The 23,804-nt window shown below is 36.8% G+C and overlaps 2 protein-coding genes across 4 annotated transcripts; one reads left to right on the top strand and one right to left on the bottom strand.

The window, feature by feature from the left end:
- Positions 1-249: 249 nt before the first annotated feature.
- hscb (HscB mitochondrial iron-sulfur cluster cochaperone) lies at positions 250-10,651 on the bottom strand. The gene is made up of 6 exons (XM_028033902.1): positions 10,255-10,651; positions 10,054-10,150; positions 4,164-4,253; positions 3,869-4,013; positions 627-674; positions 250-487 (listed from the first exon to the last, which is right to left on the bottom strand). The coding sequence occupies exons 1-6, from the start codon at positions 10,593-10,595 to the stop codon at positions 393-395; spliced, it is 816 nt and encodes a 271-aa protein (XP_027889703.1). The 5' UTR covers positions 10,596-10,651; the 3' UTR covers positions 250-392.
- Positions 10,652-10,714: 63 nt separating this feature from the next.
- lrrc8ab (leucine rich repeat containing 8 VRAC subunit Ab) lies at positions 10,715-23,439 on the top strand. Of its 3 annotated transcripts, XM_028033899.1 has the most exons (4): positions 10,715-10,851; positions 12,188-12,396; positions 15,302-17,420; positions 18,840-23,439. In XM_028033899.1, the coding sequence occupies exons 3-4, from the start codon at positions 15,309-15,311 to the stop codon at positions 19,113-19,115; spliced, it is 2,388 nt and encodes a 795-aa protein (XP_027889700.1). In that variant the 5' UTR covers positions 10,715-10,851; positions 12,188-12,396; positions 15,302-15,308; the 3' UTR covers positions 19,116-23,439. The 3 variants fall into 3 exon arrangements, with proteins under 3 accessions (XP_027889700.1, XP_027889702.1, XP_027889701.1); XM_028033901.1 differs by lacking the exon at positions 12,188-12,396 and having other exon boundaries at positions 10,739-10,851; XM_028033900.1 differs by lacking the exons at positions 10,715-10,851; positions 12,188-12,396 and adding an exon at positions 12,666-13,010.
- Positions 23,440-23,804: the final 365 nt, after the last annotated feature.

Genomic DNA, 23,804 nt, shown 5'->3' on the forward strand with positions numbered 1-23,804 from the left:
CTGTGTGTGTTCCACATGATGAAACGCTGAACTGATAGGCAGGATAATCATATGAACACAGAGCAGCATTTAAATCAACGCCAATTATAGATATCTGTCTCATTTGATGACACATTAAGTATAAGAGGATATGATTAGGTTTGTGAAATTAGCGACATTCCATGGAGATAATGTATGCATGTAATTAGAACCATGGATTATACTGTTTTTAACTTAAAAACAACTTGTTCAGGATTAAATACACAATAATTAGGCTGAATACAGTCCACTTTTATTCTACCACTGGAAACATAAAATAATATAATGACATTAATATGCAATATTTTATATTTATATTTTATATAAAACAGAGCTTTAAAAGAGGTTATTATACATCGAATAGAGGGAAAACATTACATAAAATCTGAAAGTTTTGCCTTGACCTTTTCTTCAATGCTTGCATAGTATTTCATTTGTGTGAGCAGTTCCTTGGCTGTGTCAAGCTTCCCTGTTCAAAAAAAATCAGAACGCTCAATCAATCGCTCACTCGGTAACAAAGAAGAGATTGTGCAAAGATCAAAACGCAAACAAAATATTCAAGTGCGAGGAATACATCATGTTTTCACGGGAAGATCGGATCATAATACCTTCATGAAGGGCAGTATCTATCAGCTCCGTCAAGTCTGCGAGTTTCCCTGCAGGGGAGAAGAAGACAAATTCCAATTCTGCATGTGCTAATAAGATGAGGCATTTTCAGTCTGTTGCTTTTTATTCCTACACACCCAACAGCACACACGCCTCCCTGCTTTATCTGAAGTAACAAACCATGTTTGTAAGAATCAAAGACAGGCGCCTTGTTAACACAGTTTAAAATATGCAGTGTAAAACTCATCGGTGGAGCAAATTGTTAAGTATATCAAATTAAAACTGCAGAAGTAAATCTATTTAAATCTTCTTAGAAAGAATAGACTAGTCTTTGATGAAGCCATTCTAACATATGAATGTTTCCTGTCTGTCAAACTGGCACAACTCAAGCCAGCAGGTGCAGTCATGGCTAAGATATCCTGAAGTTGCTTTTTTTTTTATTGCATGGTACGGTCTAAGCCAGTGGTTCCCAAAGTGTGGGGCGCGTCCCCTGGGGGGGTTGGGGGGGGGCAGTGCTATTGCAGGGGGGACACAGGAAGCTGTATGGATGAATGAAAAAAAAAGTTACACAAAAGTGTTTCACTGTAAAGATGGTTTGTAGTGTGTTTCATTGCAACCTGAAGTGTGAAATAAACTTCAGTGGAGTTTGAAAACAAAATATTTCTATAGGTTTATGTCCGGTTAACGATGTGTGTGCCCAGTTGATTTTTTTTTTTTTTTGGGGGGGGGATTTTATTGTAATCCATAGGGGGACCCAGAAAATCTTTGGGAACCACTGGTCTAAGCTGAGGTAACCTTTGGTTTTCCTTTGTAGGCATCACCAAAAGTCAGACATGGATACTTTTCAAATACAACCACAACAGAAATTTCAAGTGATTAAAACTGAAACTGAACTGTGTCATGGCAAGAGTTGAGACAAAATCATCAGCATGAACTTCATAATATTTACAGAAGAACGAAAATGCACCAACGTCCTTGTTTCCTTGCCAATAAGCCGTATGATTATGCTCCATGTCTCAAAAGCACAGAGTTTCTCTAGGTTCAGATCTCCATTCGGACAAAACACCGCAATTGTTCTCAGTTGTAGCTCTTCGATCAATGAAAAAACTCCTCTACATGTTCATAGACCACGTTTTAAGCACTAAAGAAACAGCCTTTTTCGTTACTCCCTCAGGTTTATGGAGCAGCTGCTGTATGATATCAGATATGTTCATTGTATTCGGGTCTTAAAGCCTAGGCTAAACTTTTAGTTTGACAATTAAAACCAGGTAATTTTTCTCCATTCTCTAATTACTCTTCATGAATCTGTTTTATATGTTGATTGTTCACATATGATTTCAGTTTTTTTGCTAACAATTTATAAATCTTTTCATGTCTTTAAAGCATAGCTGTCACTTTTGAGGCACCAGTGGTTGGAATAGTGCATGTATATTAGGATCAAGGGTGTGTAATTCACAGGGGTCAAGTATGTCAGGAGGGGATGCAATAATTATGTTATCACATTACCTTTTTAATTGTTTTTTATATTTTATTATATATTTATGTGTCAAATGAGTGCATAAGATTTTGATTTTAATGTTCTCAGTGCTCCCAAAGAGTCAGATAATTATTAGCTCAAATTAATCAAGAATAAGTCAAGCAGTCGGTTTCACATCCAGTTTCAAATTAAGGACATGGCAAGAGTTGAGAAACTGAAACATTTATGTGAAACTGAAACATCAGTTTCACATACATCACATTTGGTTGATCAGATTTATTTGTTTTCCTTAAACAATTAATAATGCAGGATGGTTCTGAACTAAAAGTAAGCATTTCTTTATTTTATACTCACTTTGTTCAACTTTTGTAAAGCTCAGTTCGTTTTAACAATAACTATACTAAAAATAATATTTATAATAATATAATTATTTTTTAACAATAATAAAAGTGTCAAAATAATGATAAACAGATTAAACAATGCAGAACTTTTCAGGTAGGGCTGCCAAAACATTAGCTTTTATTGTGTAATTTTTATTGGTTGACATGTTGCTTCTGTAATAAACTCAAATCTACAGATTATTTTTAGATGATATCATTGCATTTTATTCACACTATAAGTAGGACCAGGATGTAGCACAGTGAGGCATCACCAACTGGTATGTGGGCTGCCTTTTGGAAGTTTCATTTTCCTTATTTGGCAGCCACCACCTTGATGCTTTTGAAGCCAGAAGAGACTATATTTGGAAAAGCTCTTATTGGAGCTGAAGAGTGATACTTAACACATAATTGAAGAACCATCAGAGCGCAGATCAGAAAAGGTTAGAAATGAAAATGGCACAATAATGTTGAAGCTTGGCCTGAGGTTTCATCAGACACCCACATGTCGATCCAACAGCAGACATAACTGAGTGATGGAATGACGATAAGAGGGAGTAGGTCATCACATTTTTTCTTACTTGTGAAGGACATTGTTACATTTAGGATTCCTACGTACTTCTCAACAGCCAAATTTAAAAAGTTCTCCGTATTTTGTTGCCATTTATAAAGCATAAAAATATCCAAAATTTCATCATGGATTTATGTGGATATTTCTATAAAAGCCACCCGTAATCACCACTGGATAGATGGAATAAAGTCTGGAAATTCAACTATCTACTTTAATTTTCTGTCATGCTTAGTCATCCTTGAGAAATACTTGAATTATATTTCAGACTTTTCCAAACTGTTCGGGATTATAAACTAGTGCCGTCCAAAGCCAATCCTCATAGGCCAGCATCTTTCATGTTTTATACCATCCTATGGTTCAACACACCTGAATTAAATGGTGGTTCATTATCAGGCTCCTGCAGAAGTTGATGACATGCTGAGGAGTCCTTTGAATTACTTCAGGTGGAGCAGGGCCACATTTAAAACCGGCGGGACATGACGACGCTTTGAGGACTGGAGTTGGATACCCCTGCTGTACGCCGGTCTTGATGTTACTAAAAAGTGTTTTACAATTCCCCAGAGGAAAAAAGTGTTGGTAAAATTAAAACCTTAGTCCTCAAAACCACACACTACACTGTGAAAGAGACATTTAAATCCAGCATCCTTTTCATCTCATATGTTTTGTAATTTGCTAACATCATTAGCAAGACAATATCAGGAAAACTTTTAATCATTTCATATCTGAGGGATATAAGCAGGTTACACTTTTCCTTCTAATCATGTGCTCCTTCTTGCAACTTTATGACCATCAGCTGAACTTAGGAGTGTAAACCTCTACCTTTTGTGTCTTGGCCAATCTTATTGACTTCTTCTGGAGTCTGGGCTTCCTCCAGGGCTTCATTGATCTCCATCAACTCCATTAGGAAGTGTGACTCAGCTACAGAGTCAGTACCCTCCTTCAGATGCATGCCCTCAAGCTCCAGCTGCAACACACAAAGGAAGTCCATCAAACTTACTGCTCTTCTAAATAAATGCTTAGTTGTAAAGTTGTAATAAACAAGCAGTGAGGCGATCAGAGCATACGTTCACAAAATTAACTACTTATTGGAAGAGATGAAGAGATTTACACTCACCATATAAAGACCACGACTCAACGGCTTCAGCAATGTCTTGTAGGCTTTGCTCACGAGGGCAGACTGGCTTTCTGAATACTCCTGTTCTTTCTGCAAAAGATTCAATTCAGTTCAATTAAGCAACATAAGTTACATTTAGTCATTAAGAATGTAAAAATATCTACATTGAATAACAGCAATCGTGCTTTTTATCTGAAATAAGCAACAATCTCAGTGAAGAGTGAAAGATATTCACCTTTGACAGAACAGAATAACATAAGAGCTACAGTACTTTACTACATTCCCTGATCTACACCACTGCCAAACACCAAATCCTTGGTGATACAAACATTTAGATGCATGACACACAGCATCTTTTGTAGTCTCATGGTTTGGGGCTCTACAATGGGTGCAAGTGTGAGTTTGATATGAGATCTGTTGACATGAGATGGGGAGAAAAATATGTAGGAAATGCTTGGTAGATCTTAGTACATTTTGCAGCTATCAGGTCTGTCAGCTCTAGTTAAAATCAATAGTCTCACGCTCTAGCCCATGGGCTTGAAGTGTGAATCTTTTCCAGTAGTCATAACCAATGGAGTAGTTACCTTGTACCTGCCTTGTAACCTTGTAAAAGTAATGAGCTTCTTTGTGTATAGGTTTAAGACCCCTGAGGCAAGGAGATGCCTAGCTAATAAAAAAAATGATAAGAGGGAGTGATAAATAAAACAGAGTAAAGATAATATTGGACAAGTTGGGTTTTATGTCTTTAATATGTCACCACGCATTCTGCTGTTTCCTAGTTTAATTTCATGTGAGAATATAAAAGCATCTGGTTGTCTTTAGGAAGATAACTTCCTTTTGTCTTTACCAAAAGGAAGATGATCTCCTCTTTGTCCTTGGACTTGGATTACTTTTTAAAAACATCTTCTTACTTTTCATGTGGATATCCATAGAAAACTCTAGATAATGTGAAAATGTGCCAAAAAGAACCACTTTGTAGAAAAAGCTATTGTCAATATTCATTATTCTAAAGGATGAAAGAGACTGGGCAAAAATCACATCTATATAGGAAATCCACAGTGAAAACTACTGGTGACTAAAAAGAACACAAAAGGCCATTTTACATTCCCCAGAATATTCATGAGCCCAAAGAATTGTGGGAAAGTATTCACAAGAAAAAAGTGAAACTTCCTGGAAAGGCTAGGAGAAACTGTGTATGATAATAGGGCAAAGGCATGAATAATTAAATCTGTGGATTTAGTTATCCATAACTGGGGGAGAGTCATGTATAACTAAATCAACACTTCATGAACTAGAACAAAACCTAAAGCACAAATTCTAATATAATAATTTAGTCACGTTTATTTTATAAGAGTTGCTAGATGTGCCTAGAAGTGTAGCATCATTTATTGCTACATTTTGGTTCAATTTTTAAAGATTACGCTTCTGCAAAATGATCCGTTTATTTGAATCCTTTTACACCAACAAGTGTTTGGGGCCAGGTAGTTCCAGTGACACAAACAGCCAATCATCCTCAACATGTGACAAAACACTTCATTTAAGCAGCAGCCATCCTCAGCAGGAATACAGCATAATGACTAATAAGGAAAATAATCAGCAAATAAATCAACAGTGACAATTCTTGATTACATTTAATCATATTTTCTCATTGTTTATCCATAGCATGTTGGCTTGTAAAGACTCTTTATTACATCACAAAATGGTAGATGAAAAACTAAGACGTTGATGTTTTCTCCTTACTCTGGCAAAAGAAGGTTAAGTAAGAAATAAACACAGATAGATCTGTGTTCATTCTAGCAAAACAATCAATAGTCTTATTGCAGAGGAATTTTTTAGAGGCCACAAGTGAGTCAACAAATGAAGGGGTATATGTCTTCTATCTGTTATAACTCTATAATAACAGCTGAGGGAATTAGTATGTGCTACAATGGCGTGTACAGGTGATACGCCTCTGCATTGAAAGGAGTCAGTGGAGGCGGTGGAGGCATCTGATTAGGATGCCTCCTGAGCTGCTCCTGTTGGAGGTTTTCTAGCCACGTCTCACTAGGAGGAGGCCCTGGGGGCAGCCAAGAACTCGGTTATATATCCCCTTCTGGTCTGGGAACAGCTTGAGATCCAACATGTGGAGAAGGAGAGTGTTGCCGGGGAAAAGGGTGTCTGCGTTTCTTTCCTGAACCTGTTATCCCCGCGACCTGACAGAGGGCAACAGATTTGCGCTGGACGCTCTGACAATGGGTGATAACAGGAGAGAGAGTCTATTAACAATTTGGGAACTGAACTTCATAATTAGCTTGTTTTTATAAAATTTCTATTTTTTAATTAACCTTAATACAAAACAGCATTATTTTATATTATCCTGCTTCTAAGTAACAAAGTACCCTCACGTCTTTGATGTTGGCTGTGAATAATTGCATACAATCCTAAAACAAAGATCAAATAGTAATTAAAGACTATTAAATCCAAATAATCCCATTCCAGTTTCATCAGAGCTCCTATTTGGCAGCACAAAGCTTAATTAAATCTAAATAGGACATTTTCTGTAAAACATGAACAATGTTAAACGAAGCATTTTTGTAAAGAAAAATTAATTAATAGATCTGAAAATGCTTACCCTATAAGATAACTTGGGTGATAACTTTAAGCATATTTTCGAGTCTTTCTTTATAATTTGTTCTTTAAATTATTTCTCAGAGTCTTATAGAAATAAGAGCTTTCTTGTTATTGCTCCTACATGTTATGTAAAGGTTTATAATGATGCCATTTTATAGAAAACATTAAGTCTCGAGACTTTGGCGATACAATGTCCTGCAAAATTATTCATAACCTTTAATTTTTCCACATTTTGTCATGTTACAACCACAAACTTCACTGGATTTTATTTAGACTTAATGTTATTGACCAACACAAAGCACTGCATATGAAGAAGAAGAATTACTTTATTCATCCCAGCAGCGAAATTATTTGGCAGTTACAGCAAGAATGTTTTTTTATACACAGATTAACACACACGACGGGAGCTGCGTCTGCAAGTAGCCAGCTGAGCCGGCGCCATTTTTGAAGGAGGACATGCGGCAAAGGTCGTCGGGACCGGAAGTCGAACCCGCGACGTCCGCGGGTCTAAGGCCTCCAAATGTGGGGCGTGCTAATCCCCTGCGCCACCACAGCACGCCCCTAACATAACATAACTTTGACTGCACCATTCTAACACATACATATGCTATGATCAAAGCAATTGCACTGTAGCTGTGGCTGTATGTTGCCTGCTGGAAAGTGAACATACACTTGTCTCAAGCCTTTTACAGCCTATAAGAAATGCTCTGCGAGAGGGATTGCTGTCCACTGTCACTACATGCTCATCAGGAGCAGGAGGGAGGAAACATGTTTTACTAATTTGAGTAATAAACTGACCTTTGATAACTAGAATCTAATTTACCGTACTTTGAATCCATCTGAATGATATATACGGAAATTGTGTATTCCTGTATATAAACTGATGGGTTATTTTGATGAAGTGCCTTGAGATGTGAATTGGTGCTGTATAAATAAGCTGAACTGAAATAGCTGTAACATGACCAAATGTAAAAAGATTGAAGACGCGTACATATTCTTACCAGGCTTTGTATATTTTCACTTTCTGTGTTCAAATTGAGGGTTATGGAAATGATTTTAGCAATTTATCTGCTGTGTGCTCTTTTTGGTAATTCTCTGCAATAGAATATCTTGAAATTGTGCCCCTTTCAAATGATGCCCACTTAAAGTTAAACCCCTCTCAGAAGACAGCTCTTTTCTTAGAAGAGTCTTTTGAGCTGTTCATATGCTCTAGTTCTAAAATAATATTTTTTTTGCCTACTGAGTCTCTTTTTCACACTTGACCAAGCAGACCTTCCAGCTTTAACAGCTCTTTTGAATAATGTGAGCCAATATTTTGCCCTTTAAATTATTCAAGTGAATCGGCTATAACCACAGATCTACTCTAACAGGAGGAGTAAAACAAGCAATAAAATCAAAGTACAATGGGAAAAAAAGTAGAGACCATTTTTCTTATGTTTTTGTTGTAAAACCTTTGAAGCCATAGACCATTCTCTGCATAGTTTATTTTTGAGCTTATTACTGGAAACACGTCAAATCGTCTTTTTAGGTAAACTATTTAGATAGATGTTAGATTAACATTGAAATATTTATTTATTATTTTACAGTCCTGCCTTGCATATTATTAGGAATATATTTTATCTGTGAACCTATCTATCAAAGTCTGTGGGTATTGATAACACATTTCTAAAGTTGAACTGATATGCAAATCAAGTGCATTGTTATGGGCAACACTGCTCAGTGCTCAGATTGCTATACCATCAGGATGAGGAATGAGCAATTTAAAAAGAAAAGAAAACATTTTATTTTATTTTTTTTTTACAAACATGCCCAGTCAGCAGGTATTGTGAATGCTATGCACCAAAGTCGTGGATTCCAGTTTGCCATTAAGTCAAAGGTATTTTCCACTGTTTTTAAGGAATCTGGATAGATTTTTTGTAGACTGCAAAATGATGGTAGAACTTTTGCCTTGCAGCAAGAAGGTCTTTTGAATCCTGACCTGCGGTCTTTCTGCTTGGAGTATGTTCTTAGATGTGAATGAGTGTGAAATTGTTTGTCCTCATCTTTCCCCACTCCCATGTATGCTTGGTTTGCAAAGACAAGCTTGTCTTTGCTTGGTTGTCTTTTGCAAAGACAAGCAAGCATACACCATGGATGGATGCATTAAATTTGATTATCTCCAGCCCAAAATATAGATTACTTTGATTTTCAGATACTAAAGTGGATACAAAATTGAACAGTGATTATTAAAAACCATATTTAAGACTACTGTAACCTCCAATTTTTTTCTGAAGACACAAAAAGAAATATTCAATAATTTTCCCATGTTTGACCTTGGGGCCAATTAAGACAAGAATGAATACCACACTTTATGGAGAATTTAAACCAGGACTGACTTATCCATTAAAACAACAATACAATGTTGAAAAAGTCGTTCTATTTGTGAAAGTAAATAAATGATTCAGTTGCAGAAGTCGAGGCTCACCAATGGCATCATTTATGCAAGTGCCGCACCATTTTTTATTCCAAAACAGAATCATTATATATGTTAAATTCCAGATTGTATATGTGTTCCCCAGTGTTTTGCATGTTATTAGTCCAACTTAACATTGCCAATAATGATGTCATAAAATTGGATTGTTCTTGAGAGGTGTCTCTAGCTCTGCCGAAGCCATTTAAGTGGTAATCTCCTCCCACTCTGGGTTTATTTAATTATATCATAGCAAAAATATTAAATTGTTTTATGATAGCCTATAGAACAAGAAATCTAAAAAAATTAATGACAAAACAAATACTTACACAATACTTTGTTATTTTAGGATATTATGAAGTGACTGATATTGGTACATTGATGTTATAAAACAGGTGTGTCCAAAGTCGGTCCTCAGGGCATCCTGCGTGTTTTAGTTCTCTCCCTGGTTTAACGCACCTTGATCAAATGATGGCTCATTAGAGGACTTAGGAAAACACTGACATGCTGAAAAGGTTGTTACTACCACCAGGGAGAGAACTAAAACATGTAGGATGACCTACTTTGGACACCCCTGTTATAAAAAATATTTGTTTCTCATTCTGTTTATTAACATTTTATTTAAAACATGTTGTTAACATTATTTATATTTTGGATCTTTTTGCTAGAAAAAGAGTTATTACCTAAGTAAATTTATATTAAACTGGGCAACAGGAAAACAAAACAAGTAACACTGGAGTACTGAGCTTTCCTGAGCCACAGCGTGACTCACAGGAAAGCCTCTCTCTGACTCAGCTGATCTCCCTGCACCTTACAAGATCAAATGCCTACCACAGATTTCTGGCTGAAGTTGTCTGGATGAAGAGTCCGCTGAAGCTGCAAGTATCTTTTCTGGAGCTTATGTGTGTCCAGTGTGAATGTGTAGTCACTGCAAAAAAGGAAACAGCTGGTGAACTTAAATATTTTTGCTTACAGACTTATATAGACACAATCAAGTAGGACAAATAGAAAGATACAATGTGTTACACTAACCAGTCCAGGATCCTGAAGTAGGACGTCCCTTCCTCGGGGGGCTGGATTGCTTTGCATGAGTCGCAAAAGAAAGAAGGAGTTGTGTCAAGAAGTTGTTTACAGTTCCAGCAGTTAAGTTTAACTTCGCTTGTGGAATAACTCCTCGACGAAAAGACCTTATTGGTGCGGTAACCTGGTCCTCCAAGGTTCGCATCCCTGTGTCCAGTGTCCTTTTTGTGGAATGTTGACATGCAGCGATGTGAACATGTAACAGTTTTAGCAGCAGCGTGTCGGTTCGGCATCAGGCAGCGCGCCGCCCGGAGCGAAGACGAAACCCGCAGCAGACAGTTACTGTGAAACATCCTCTTAGCTGCTATGATGTCAACCAAAAATAATTTAAAAAGCTCTGGATCAAAACAGATATCTCTCCGTCAGCGAAAAGCAGAAGAAGACAGTTTCTTCTTCGAAATCCGTTGCACACCACAGCGCCACCGCTCGCTCTAGTCACGAAAGTTGCAAAGATGCCTTGGACGACGGCTAACTAGCAAGCGCATAATTTGTCCGCAATAAATAGTATTAAAATTTAACGTTCGGTTCGAATGTGGATCACCATTCGAAGTAAGTTACAGATTCCAACAGCTTAATCTTAGGGTTGAAAGTTCACCTTTTCTATGAGCAAAAGCGATGGTCAGAATGCCAACTTTCGATTGTAGAAACAGAAGGAGCTGCTAGCATGTAGCTTATGAGCTAGTGGCTGGGGTAGCTTTGCTTGCTGGTGTATTTTAATTGCAAATATGCTTTTTTCTTTGATCTTTGCTAAAAGTAAATCCTTTGCTGGTCAGGTGTTTTTTCTTTATCAGATACCAATGAGATTTTAGCGTCGCATAATTTCATCGAAAGAAAAGTCACCTGCCTCTAACTTTCTGTAATTAACTGGATCAACTACTTTGACGAAAAGTAAAAGTACTTTGTTTTACCGTCTGTCGTTAGCTGTGTTATTTGGCAAGGTAGTACGTTAAAAGTGGAATATATCGTTTCAATATGAAGTAAATATTGAAAATACCAACACAGCTCCGTAATGATTTTTGCAGGAAGTTGTTGGAGTGCATTGAACAAGAAAGCTACAAATTTGGCACAAGAGTTGAGCTGATCAATCAACATTAATGAGGAATTAAGTGCATTTTTCAGTACAAATTCTAATTACACTGAAACTAGAATCTATACAAGAGTCTCTCCCAGAGACACTCGGATGAAGCCACGAAGGACGCTCCTGTACATGGAGTAAAATTAGTAATCAGTGTGTTCTGCTTGCATTGCCGTAGATACAGTATATGCACTATTTCGCAGTTCACCGAAACAACTTATGTATGACTTGTTTGAAAATATGTCAATAGTAAAATTACCAGACATTATTGAAATTTGTCATTTCAGTCCGCTTTTATCCACATCATAAACAGTGTCCGCAGATTGTCTTTTGATAATTTCTTTCTGAAGTCCATGTAGTGTTTTCAAACAATTTGTGGCAACCTTAGAGAATGCAATTAAATATATCAGATGGAGGAAATTAATTTAAACATATATTTAAAAAATACACAAATGTACGTCCTCTAAGAACTCTTATTGATTGCCTTTTGATGTCACCAAAGGGTAGGATGACAAGAGAAATAATGTTGTGATTATATAAGGATTTCCACCAATGGAATACTAAAAATAAATAGAAAAATAAACTCCAGCTTGCTTTATTTGTTTTATTTACTTATACTTTGTGAGTTTGATTGAGATTAAAAAATTCTGGCTCATAACTTTAAAATAAGAACCTGTATAGTTGCTCTCTTCAAAGCATCATATATGCTTGAATAAATTTCTTTATCAGGTCTGTTGAGCGTTACCATGCCCGCATAAACTAGAAAATAGCAGGAGCCACATTTTCATCCCCTAAATGTCTTCTGTTCAGATCTCCCGTTGAACTGGCATGGGGATGAAAAAGGAAATGGCCCATGAAGACTGTTGGCTACTGAGAGAGTGGCTGCTCCACCCGGGACATCACCAGGGGCTGGAGCTCAGATAACACCTCCAAACTGGCCAGTGTTTTAATATCTTGGGGCACCTTGTGCTGCTTAATCTAGCCACTGATCCAAGTTGCTGCATCTGAGATGCTGTTAGGTGAGTAAACGTTTCACAGGACTGAGGAACTTTCAAAAAAGCAAGTCAGGGTGTGCTTGCTTTTTTGGCAAAAGATCACACTAGGCGTCTTGGCTCCTCGACTTTACAGTTTCCTGACAAAGTACAAGCAGTGATGAATGCCAGCCCCTATTCTTGTTTTATGTGTGTGTGTAGGGGTGTGTGTGTGTGTTTTGGGGGAGGTGAGAGTTCAAGGGGTGATGGCTGAGTATTCCGGAGAGACAGTGGATGGAGACAGAAGCATCCGTAAAGTAAACAGGATCTTCTCCTGAAGGTCGAGGGAGGCGCTTCTCAAGGCCCCCACAGACAATACTCTGGTTATTATTAACGGAAATGGCTAAGAATAGAGAGGTGGGGAGAGAGGTGGCTCCTCTGGCGCTCGCGTTGTTTGGGTTAAACACGCCAAAACGGAATGTCTTCTTTAGAAGAAGGCCTTCTTTAGCGTGCACGTTGGGTGTGGTGCAGTCACACGAGGCGAGAGGTTGATCCGAAGTGCTGGATCAGGCGTTCATGGACAGCAGAGACAAAGGACGGTAGCTGCGGAGAGTTCTGCTCTTCTTTATAAATGGCTTTGTTGGGCTTTACAGTTTGGATTTGTAAGTAATTCTGTTTTTCATCTCCATCTAAGACATTTTTACATTTCATCTATGTCTTGTCTGCATTTTGCAACTTTTGAATTGGGCATATTTCACGTCTGCGCCTACTGTGTGGATTAAATTTGCATGCAGCAAGGATTTATTCCTGCTTAGCAGTGGATTAAAACCTTTCTATTAGTTGGGGTTAGTTTGTTTCACATGTGCAGCATCAGTTATGATGTAATGTTTGCATAGTTATGTAAGATGAATGACGGATCAGTGGGTAACATAATTTAGAAAAAATATTGTAAGGCTTGTTTTAGGGTAATCCAGAAACCTGGCTCCAGCGATAGCACCTTAAATGCTAAAGATTACAGAAAAAGTTAGAAGCAACAAATGACAGATAAGAAAGAGAAGGGTTTGAAAAATATTTGCTTATCACAACTAATGCTGCTGTTGCAATATTCTTTAAATACAAAGCAATTATGTCATATTAATCAAAATTGTGTTTTTCTTATCTGTGTGTTTTTGATTAATAGTCACACAGATAGGCATTTTTATTAACCTACAAAAAGAGTAATCTGGTTTTCTTTTTTTGGGGTCAATGCGAGGACAGGGTTGATATGGAAGCCATAATTATTTAAAATCATCAAGCATTTTCACAAAATTGACTTGCCTGGAAAATCAAAATATTGCGTGATGCCTTCTTCTTAAATCTTCCCTTAACTGAAAAACACTGACAATTTCTTTTATTTAAATGTAGAATGTTGTATAAAAATTTAATTAAATAAGCAATGTAGAGTGATTAGACTATTTCTAATTGAAAACATTGAAAAAAAATTCTGAAATACGTGAATCATAAAAAGTGATAATTACAATTGCTGAACTGTGTTGTAACATTACAATAATGCTAATATTCCAGCTGTATAATTTTCCTTATTATGCAGCCCTGTGACAGGCTTCCACTCAGGTGTAATAAAACTGCAACAGGTGGAGATTTAACAATATGTCATAATGGGAGGACGGCACTAACAGCTCCATGTGGATAAATGTGATGAATAATCATGATCAGAGCACTGTTTAACTACCATAATGAGCAGAGTAATGGATCTGCTTAATATCTGTGTTCAACATCAGTGCTAAATACTTACATTACCTGAGCAACATGCAAGCTTTATTGTTCAGTTTTATGTTGAAAATGTTTATTACTCATTTGTTTAGCTGCAGAACAAGGAAAGTACCTGCACTGCTGTTGGTTATAGTTAAGTTCCACATTGCCTGTGAAATGTTGCGACATTTTACTAAATCTTTAACATACAAAAAGGGAATTCAAAGCATTCATAAAGGGGCTACAGCTTTTCTTTTTCATTTTGCAAAATATATTGAATGCATGATAAGTTTTTCTGTATGTTTTCTTCACTGAAATGCTGTCTATGTTAACCTGTTTGCATTATGCTAATATATGACCATTTCTTTTTACTTTCTTGCTGATTATAATTGTCATTTACCTTTGGTTTTTTGCTTTATTTTAATAAAACACTGCTGTTTTTATAACAATCCTACCAGTCACACTGGTCTGAAACTCTAGCGGGCACAGGCTATTTTCATAGCCTTAATTTATATTGAAAGCACCAATCTCCGAGCCTGTAATTTGTTCCAATTGCTTTTCTTAATTTAGACAGGTCATCATCTTTAATAAATAATTTTAGAATTCAAAACAAATTGACATTTATATTTTATGAATGAGTGGTTTGACATTTGATGTAACATTTAGATGTTCTTCTGTTTCCCTTTGTTGCTAGATAAATCATATCTTATTAATTAGAGCTTAAATCAATAAAAGTGTAGCTCACTTAGTTAATTGAAACACTGATTGATTGAAACTGAAACATTATACAACAATATACATGTATATTTTTTTTGTCATACTTTGTTCCATTATTTTAGAAACCTTTAAGCCTTGATGTGTCTGGAAGTGGGTTATGTAGAGTGAAAAGAACATGTGCCTCCTGTAAAATCCATGGTTTTATTTATTTGAAAGTACCTTTTATTTAGTGTAACATCTCCTTAGAAAAAATGACCAACTCTCAAACCGATGGTTCATGAGTGACTTTATCACTGTAGTATTCATTAAAGCAATGTACATTACTTTTTAAAATATTAGCCAACCTTAGCTTCCTAGTCTATTTTTGGGGTGGGGGAGGATTATTAAAGTATTAAATTGCCAGCTTTATTTGTTGTTTTTGTCGGAACTGAAAAAAAGGGATTGTTTTCTGCAAACCACTGACATTAACTTTCTTTTTTTCTCACAGATGAGCCATGATCCCCATCACTGAGCTGCGGTACTTCGTGGACACACAGCCAGCATACCGCATCCTGAAACCATGGTGGGATGTGTTCACCGACTACATCTCCATTGTTATGCTCATGATTTCTGTGTTTGGCGGCACACTTCAGATCACCCAGGACAAGATGATCTGCCTTCCCTGCAAATGGATCGTCAATGAAACCTGTAAAAAGAACTTAAGCTCCACCCTGTCCACATCCTTCCTACTGGAGCCTAAAGGGATCCAGTACAATCTGGACCGCCATCAGTACAATTACGTTGATGCAGTGTGCTATGAAAATAAGTTACACTGGTTCGCCAAGTACTTCCCCTACTTGGTATTACTCCACACTCTTATTTTTCTAGCCTGTAGCAACTTTTGGTTTAAATTTCCTCGGACTAGCTCCAAACTAGAACACTTTGTATCCATCTTGCTTAAATGTTTTGACTCTCCATGGACAACCAGGGCACTGTCAGAGACGGTGGTCGAAGAAAGCGATCCCAAACCAATGAAGATGAATGGATCGTTTGACCACAAGGAGTCTGTGATAAGTGAGGATGTTGAAGCAAGCGTTCCAATGATTCAGAAAACAAAGACGCGTTTTGAGCAAGGCATCGTTGATAGAACTGAAACGGGGGTTTTGGACAAGAAAGAAGGAGAACAGGCAAAAGCCCTGTTTGAAAAAGTAAAAAAGTTCCGTATCCACGTGGAAGAAGGAGACATTGTGTACAGATTATACATCCGTCAGACTATCATCAAAGTAATCAAGTTTATTTTAATAATCTGCTACACGGGGTATTACGTTCAAGACATTCAGTTTAATGTGGACTGCTCTGTGAATATAGAAAACCTGACTGGTTACAGAGTGTACCACTGTGCTCATCCACTGGCGACACTTTTTAAAATCTTGGCGTGTTTCTACATTTGCTTAGTGGTCGTGTATGGACTAATCTGCATGTACACACTCTGCTGGATGCTGCGGCGCTCTCTGAAGAAGTACTCCTTCGAATCTATCAGGGAAGAGAGCAGTTACAGCGACATACCTGACGTGAAGAATGACTTTGCATTTATGTTGCACATGATAGACCAGTATGATCCTCTGTACTCCAAACGTTTCGCTGTGTTCCTCTCAGAAGTCAGTGAAAATAAGCTGAGACAGCTCAACCTGAACAATGAGTGGACACTTGACAAGCTCAGGCAGAGGATAACCAAGAACTCTCAGGAGAAGTTGGAGTTGCACCTTTTCATGCTGAGCGGCATTCCAGATACAGTGTTCGATCTGATGGAGTTGGAGGTTCTCAAATTGGAGCTTATCCCAGATGTTACCATCCCACCAATCATTGCGCAACTCGTCAACCTCAGAGAGATGTGGCTCTATCACACTCCGGCCAAAATCGAAGCTCCCGCCTTGGCTTTTTTGCGAGAGAACCTCAAGTCTCTTCACATCAAGTTCACCGACATTAAAGAAATTCCTTTATGGATTTACAGTTTAAAGAACCTCAGTGAGCTTCATCTCACAGGGAACCTGAGTGCTGAGAATAACCGTTATATTGTCATCGATGGGCTCCGTGAGCTCAAGAGGCTCAAAGTTCTCCGCCTGAAGAGCAACCTCACCAAGCTACCTCAAGTTGTGACTGACGTGGGTTTACACCTCCAGAAGCTCTCTATCAACAATGAAGGCACCAAGCTGATGGTGCTGAACAGCCTGAAGAAGATGGTGAACCTCACCGAGCTGGAACTCATTCGCTGTGACCTGGAGCGCATCCCCCACTCCATCTTCAGTTTGCACAACCTACAGGAAATTGATTTGAAGGACAACAACCTAAAGACCATTGAGGAAATAATCAGCTTCCAGCACCTTCATCGGCTGGTGTGCTTAAAGCTCTGGTACAACCAGATTGCCTACATTCCCATTCAGATTGGCACTCTGACCAACTTGGAAAAGCTGCATCTGAACAGAAACAAGATTGAAAAGATTCCCAGCCAATTGTTTTATTGCCGGAAGCTACGAGTCTTGGACTTGAGCCACAACAACTTGACTTGCATTCCAACAGATATTGGTTACCTTCAGAATCTACAGTACATGGCAGTGACAGCCAACCGGGTGAGTTGTTGAAATTCACTCTTCGTTGTTCCAACTGCTTCGCAAAAGTATGCACTCCTCATTTTGTCACAAGACCACAAATTTATTTGATTTAAGATTTTGTCAAAGCAATGGCGCAGGAAGATTATTTTTCACATTTCAGCAAGAATTTCAAAGTGCTTTATGTGGGGAAAAAATACATAAAACAAACATTATACTGAAATGGTTTACAAAAGGAAAGTAATGAAATGTTGAAATGCAGACTAAAATTAATGATGTCCCGGTCAATAATTATTACAGGTTACTGGGGTTTTAACCTTGATGTAAAGGAACTCAGCATTTTTGCAGTTTAGTGAAAGTTTGCTTCAAATTAAAGGAGCATAAAAACTGAAACTAGGCTTGAACCAAAAGACCTGAGAGGTCTGGAGGATTAATATGACAAGTATCGAATATATTTTGATGCTAAGTCATTGAGTGATTTATAAACCAGCAAAAATAAAACCTAAAATCTCAGCTACAGGGGATATGTTCTATTTTAGGTACTAGTGATGACGTGGGCAGCTGCATTTTGGATCAGATTGATTTTTTTTTTTTTTTTTGGGGCAGACCTCTGAAGACACCGTTTCCGTAATCAATGTGATTAAACATTAACACATATGCTTTTCAATTTCTTGTAAGTAAATATCTTTAATCCTGTAAATATTCTTCAGGTGATAGAAGACTTACTTTTTAAATGTGTCTCTAATGGTTCTGATCTGAGTCCATCACTACGCCCTGATTTTGGGCCTGATCTGGAGTTTCTAGATGTAATAATCGAAACCGTCACTCTTAATCACTCCACCTGTGGTCCAAAAATTATTATCGTACTTCAGTTTTGTTTTTATTCAGCTGAAGAATGTTGTACTACATCCAGTCATTGATTTGCTTTTTGCATCTACTCAATGAATGCTTGAATGGGTTCATATTCACCCTGTGACATTGTGATTTAGAGCTGGACATCATCTGCTTATCTTGCTATGTGTTATAATCTGAGCAAACAATATTTTGTAGATATTAAATAGGAGGGGTCCTAAGATTGATCCATGTGATTTTTAACAACTCCAATGAAAAGTTACTTAGTAACACAAAGAATACCTTGTTTTTTTAAGTAAAACTTGAACTAGGCCAGTACCTTGCCAGAAAGTCCAACCCATTTTTTTCAGTCTCTCCAGCTGTGCACTGCTTTGTTTGTCTATTACATAAGATCCCAGTAAAATAAATTGAGGTTTATGTTTAAAATGTGACAGAATGTGGAGATGTTCAATGAATGGTAAAACTTTTACAAGATGTTCTATTTCATATTATTGTTTATTACATATGTTAAGCTTTAGTGCCTTCATTTAATGATTTTCTGCTCTTTTTTTGTCCCCAATGCAACTTTCCACACTCTGTAAAATAAAGATCGAGACACTGCCAAATGAGCTGTTCCAGTGCAAAAAGCTTCGCACCTTGAACCTGGGGAACAACTGCCTCCAGTCCCTTCCATCACGCTTTGGAGAGCTGACCGCACTGACTCAGCTGGAGCTCAGAGGAAACCGTCTGGAGTGTTTGCCCGTGGAGCTGGGAGAGTGCAGACTGCTGAAGAGAAGCGGTCTTGTGGTCGAAGAGGACCTCTTCAACACGCTGCCCACCGAGGCTAAGGAGCAGTTGTGGAAAACTGACAAAGAACAAGCATGAACTCGTTTGTGAGGAAACCAAACGATACTGTGCGCTTTGGTCAGGATACAGAGTGGAAGCCCATGGTGTCCCTGAGGCACAAAGAAACAGGATGTGCTCTCGCTTCAGTGTACTGCCAGTAAAGTTAGGTATTAAACCAGTGCCAGTTTAGCAGACCAAATGCTGACTCTGGCATCTGCTGCTTGTTTTTTATTTCTCTTTTGTAAAACTTCCGAGGCTAGTGCCATTATGATCTTGATCTTTTGTTTACAGTATCATTTTGTGGTATTAATGGTTTAGAGGAAAAAAATGTAAAAGAAAACTACTGGCCAACTGAGCATATGTGGACTGCTCTGAATTCCAAAATAGGTTCCTATTTATATATATATTTTTAAAATATGTTTACTCTTGGGGGTTTATGTGAACAACTAAAGTTAAATTGCCAACCTTACAAAGTAAACACTTGGTGTAGCAGCGTATCGCTTGTACAACACTAATGTTAACCTAATTACGACATGGATCAAAGTGTTTCTGCTCTGCACTGTCGGCCGTGGTTCTCAGATACCTGTGCTGGCTTGGTTGGTAAAGTCTTGAAAATATGACATGAAACACATTAGAGGTAACTGAAAGTGCTGTAGTCAAAGATATAAAGTTGCCTTTAGGGAAATTGTGGTGGCATTAGTGCAGCAAAATTACTGTGCATGGATTGAGGTTTGAAAATAATTTGGATTTTTGACCTCATTCTGAAGCTATTTGTGTTCTCATCCTCAAGTTTAAGGATAAATCTTTCCACAAAATGCTACTTAAATGGGCATCATTAGGGAATGTTTTGTACAACTTAGACTCAGGGCGTGTTGGGGTTTTTTTAGGTGGAGTGGATCAAATTCTGTTCGGTGTGCTGTGTTTGTATTTTAAAAAGAAAAGAAAATTAAAATGCAAGTAGGTTTTGAACAAAAATTGTTTAAAAACTTGTGACTTTTGAAGTTGGATTTAGTGGAGAGAATGAGAACATTTTGTAACTTACTTGCTCAAGATGCTGATAACATTTTAGAGAAGAAGCTTGGATTATTTAATTGGGGTGACTTGTGTCCAGTAGGAAGAGTAGTTGTCTTGTAATCCGAAAGTTGTGGGTTGAATTCCAGGATCTTAGATGTGCCCATGGGCAACACACTTAACCACAAACACTTTGAGTAGTAGGGTATAACTTGAAAAGCACTGCATAAATTCAGTCCATTTACAGTTAAGCTAACATCCATCAGGGCTGGGCCGAGAAAACATTTTGGGAAGATAAATACTTTTTAGCAGTCTATAATGATATTTTAACCTTTGCACATTGTCACTTTTGTGAAAAACGTCCTTTACATAAAAAGCCATGGTAAGTGGCCAGGTTTTTTTGTGACCTGTTGCCAGTTGCATTGTTTGTGAAACATATTGCAAACTAGTTCTGTGGATCAAGATTTCTATTTAAATAGCATTTTAATGCAAAGAAGGGCAGAGTGTAATTTCTAAATTTGAGTTTGTATAAATTATTAACATTGCCGTTTTAAACAGAAATAGGCTTTGACTTTTCGACTTTGACTAGCCATTGGCTTACTGCGTAGATCAAACATATATTTAAATTCTAGTTATTCAGACAATATCTGACCATTGGTTGAGAGATTTTTTTTTTTTTTAAAAACCACTGAGTTGGTTAATTTATTTTAAGGAAACAAAAAATTAAGATTAGATTTATCTGCTTGAAAAACTGAGTTGTTACAATACATAGCTTATCACGTCACTCAAATCTGTTTAAAGTTCCTGATATGAACTTCATATCTTTTGTAACATATAATATGTTTCCCCTTGGATAATCCTGACCAACCTCATGAAGTAAATGCAGTTTTGCACAGATTTAGTGAAACTGACATTTTTAAATGAAATGTTTGAAGAGATGATATTACCATTAGAACACTGAAGTCAGCTAATAGGATGATTTTTACTTTTTTTACCCATGCAAATTTCTCATGATTTGAAATTAAATTAAAGCCAATTAAACATTACATTTTATTAATTAAAAGCAGAGAAAGAAAAACATGACTTCAAATTAATTAATAAAGAAATCATAGAATTAGCTGTATTAACAGTGTTATGTGGTATTTAAGTATCTACACTGTAACATATGCATGGTATAATCAAGAGTAAAATGCTATGGGTTAATATTATCATGTATTAATACAGACTTTTAAATAAAAAGTTCTCCGCATGATTGCTTTTATTTAAAACTGTCCTCCAGACGGTTTGAGGTTTGCATGAAAGACTTACCTTAGTAAGAGTAATTGGGGCTCTTCTTTAGTCCCCACATGTTGACCTCGACTGTTGTGTTTTTTGTGGCCATTAATATTTGAGAACAGTCCATTTTTTTTCTGCAAGCATTAAAAAATGTAGGAGCAATCTATCATCCAGTTGGAGAAAAACTGCAATCACTTTTATATTCACTAGCATAAATGACTTACGGTAGATGACTGCTCCTTGGACTGACTCTTGAAAGCTTTTCTGTACCTTGATACCGTCACACAGGCCCAGTCCTAATTCATACAGATAGAATTAGGACAGATAGAAATTTTGTTTTATGTCATCCTTTAGTCCAAATATTTATTTTTAGTCACCACCACTCCATTTAATTTCTTATAGAAGGGGATACTCCTGCTCGTTGTGTTGCTCTTCTGTGTAACTCGTGTCGTTTTTACTCATTCAACAATAACTACATTTGGCACCAGTAGTTACTTTTGCAGCTAAACTAGACATTTCCTAATATTGCATTCTTGCTTTGTTACAATACCGGTCATAACTTTATTTTCATATAAGCTAACAAGTAAAGGTTTGGAAATCTAACTTGAGCTTGTTGACCTAAAATGTGCAAAATTCATTTATTCACTTTTTTTTTTGTCACATGGATCTCATGTTTATATACCCAATTATGTTTTAATTTAAAGTTGTTTTTTTTTCTCAACTGTTGCAAGTGTTCAAAATGAAGTAAAAGTGTTTTATTTTATGTTTGAAGGTCACTTTCCTAGGATTTCTAATATTAAAACAAGAAAAAAGCCTTCGTTGTTATTAGTTTCATAAAGTGATGCAGTCAGGGAAGACTGTTTTTCTTCCCTGAATAAAAGTGTGAAAAAACACTCAGACAAGTGGCAGTCTTCACTATTTTAACTCTGCTGAAAAGTATGAAACATATTTTAAGCAACGTGCATCTAATTCAGTAGCATGTGTAGTTATGATAAATTGTGCAATATTGCCTTCATTTAAACAAAATGTGGGTTTTACAGGTTTGGGGGCATCAGCATCCTTTTTGATGCACTGTTTTTTTTTACTACAGGGATTTGAAGTATTGTAGGTGAAGTAGGTCATTTAAAATTATGTTTTTCTGGAGAATGCTTTTGCACTCTAGCACCTTTTCCCACAATGTTACATTTTGCAAATGCAATAATGGCACAAAACTAACATACGAGATGTATTGTTTGTGTTGTTTGTCTTGCTCTTGGGTGATTGCATACCATGAAAACAAAGTGTGTAAATTAGGATTCATTATCTTTAAAACGTGCGCTTCTGTAAGGTATGTCCAAAACCTGTTGGACATAGTCCTCTTACTAAGACAATCAACATTTTTGACCAAGTGTAAAATAAAAAGTGAAGTTGTAGTGAGTAAACATTTCCCATAGTTTGCTTGGATAGTTATTTGTGTATAGACTGTGTTTGTCTCATTCTTTTTTTAAACTTTTTGTAACTTTTCTTCTATTATGTCAGATATTATGTTGAAATAGTTTCTCAGGAATCCAGCTAGAACTCTTCTTTTTTCTATTGGTTGCCTATTGTTTTTTGTTTTGTTTGTTTTTTGTAATACACATGATTTTTGTTTAGATCTAAACTGCTAGGAGCATTTTGTGTGCTGTTTTCATTATTTTTTAAAGATGTCTTGAAAAAATAAAACCCTTGGCTTAATAATGAACTAAATTTTTACCATTGATCATGTATAAACTAGCTACTTTTAGATGTGTTATATTACAAAGGACAAGTCTGTGTGTTTGAATTATAGGGCTTTCTTCATGCTGTCATTCATGATAGTTTTTTTGGTTTTTTGTGGGTACAAAAATCATCATCAGTGTTTCTCTTTTCCAATAAAATGTGCTCATTCAGTTTTGTTGAGTAACTTTTTGTTGCCAAAACATGAAGAAAAAAAAGAATCCTAAGTATTTTTGCAGCACTATCATTATTCATGCTATAGTGTTTTGCTGTCTTATTTACATCTGCTTCTCGTTTGCCTGTGTACCACCCAGAACAGCAAAATAAACTAGGTTGAAAAGAATTGTCTAATCTTTTGTTTCTGGTACAAATTGTTCTTCATTGTCATTGATTCCCCTGTTAAAGATGTATTAAAATAAACAAAAATAAATTTCTTTCTGAAAGTGGAAACCTAGGATTTGCACATAGGTACCCAAGAAAACAATAGCAGATATTTAATGTATTTGGTGGTAAGCCTTTTTACTACTTTATAAACTAATAAAAGTATTTTCAGAGCTACAAGGATCCAGTTTAAGGACTTTAGAATTGGGGTTTTGTGCTCTATTTTCCTAACTTTAATAAGAATGAGAGCGGTGGCATTTTGGACCAGCTGCAGGTGTCAGAATTTTTAGACAGACCTATGAGGATGAGCTGTTCCAGATCCTGTTG

This window comes from Xiphophorus couchianus, chromosome 12, assembly GCF_001444195.1.
Source record: "Xiphophorus couchianus chromosome 12, X_couchianus-1.0, whole genome shotgun sequence".
NCBI lineage: Eukaryota > Metazoa > Chordata > Actinopteri > Cyprinodontiformes > Poeciliidae > Xiphophorus > Xiphophorus couchianus.

Excerpts from the sequence above, each read along its gene's own strand:
- hscb (XM_028033902.1), bottom strand. The coding sequence starts at position 10,595 with ATGTTTCACAGTAACTGTCTGCTGCGGGTTTCGTCTTCGCTCCGGGCG. Across the intron at positions 10,151-10,254 it reads TACTTCAGGATCCTGGACTG|TGACTACACATTCACACTGG; the intron begins GTTAGTGTAACA and ends CCTTTTTTGCAG. Across the intron at positions 4,014-4,163 it reads TGAGTCGTGGTCTTTATATG|CTGGAGCTTGAGGGCATGCA; the intron begins GTGAGTGTAAAT and ends TGTGTGTTGCAG.
- lrrc8ab (XM_028033899.1), top strand. The coding sequence starts at position 15,309 with ATGATCCCCATCACTGAGCTGCGGTACTTCGTGGACACACAGCCAGCA. Across the intron at positions 17,421-18,839 it reads TGGCAGTGACAGCCAACCGG|ATCGAGACACTGCCAAATGA; the intron begins GTGAGTTGTTGA and ends TGTAAAATAAAG.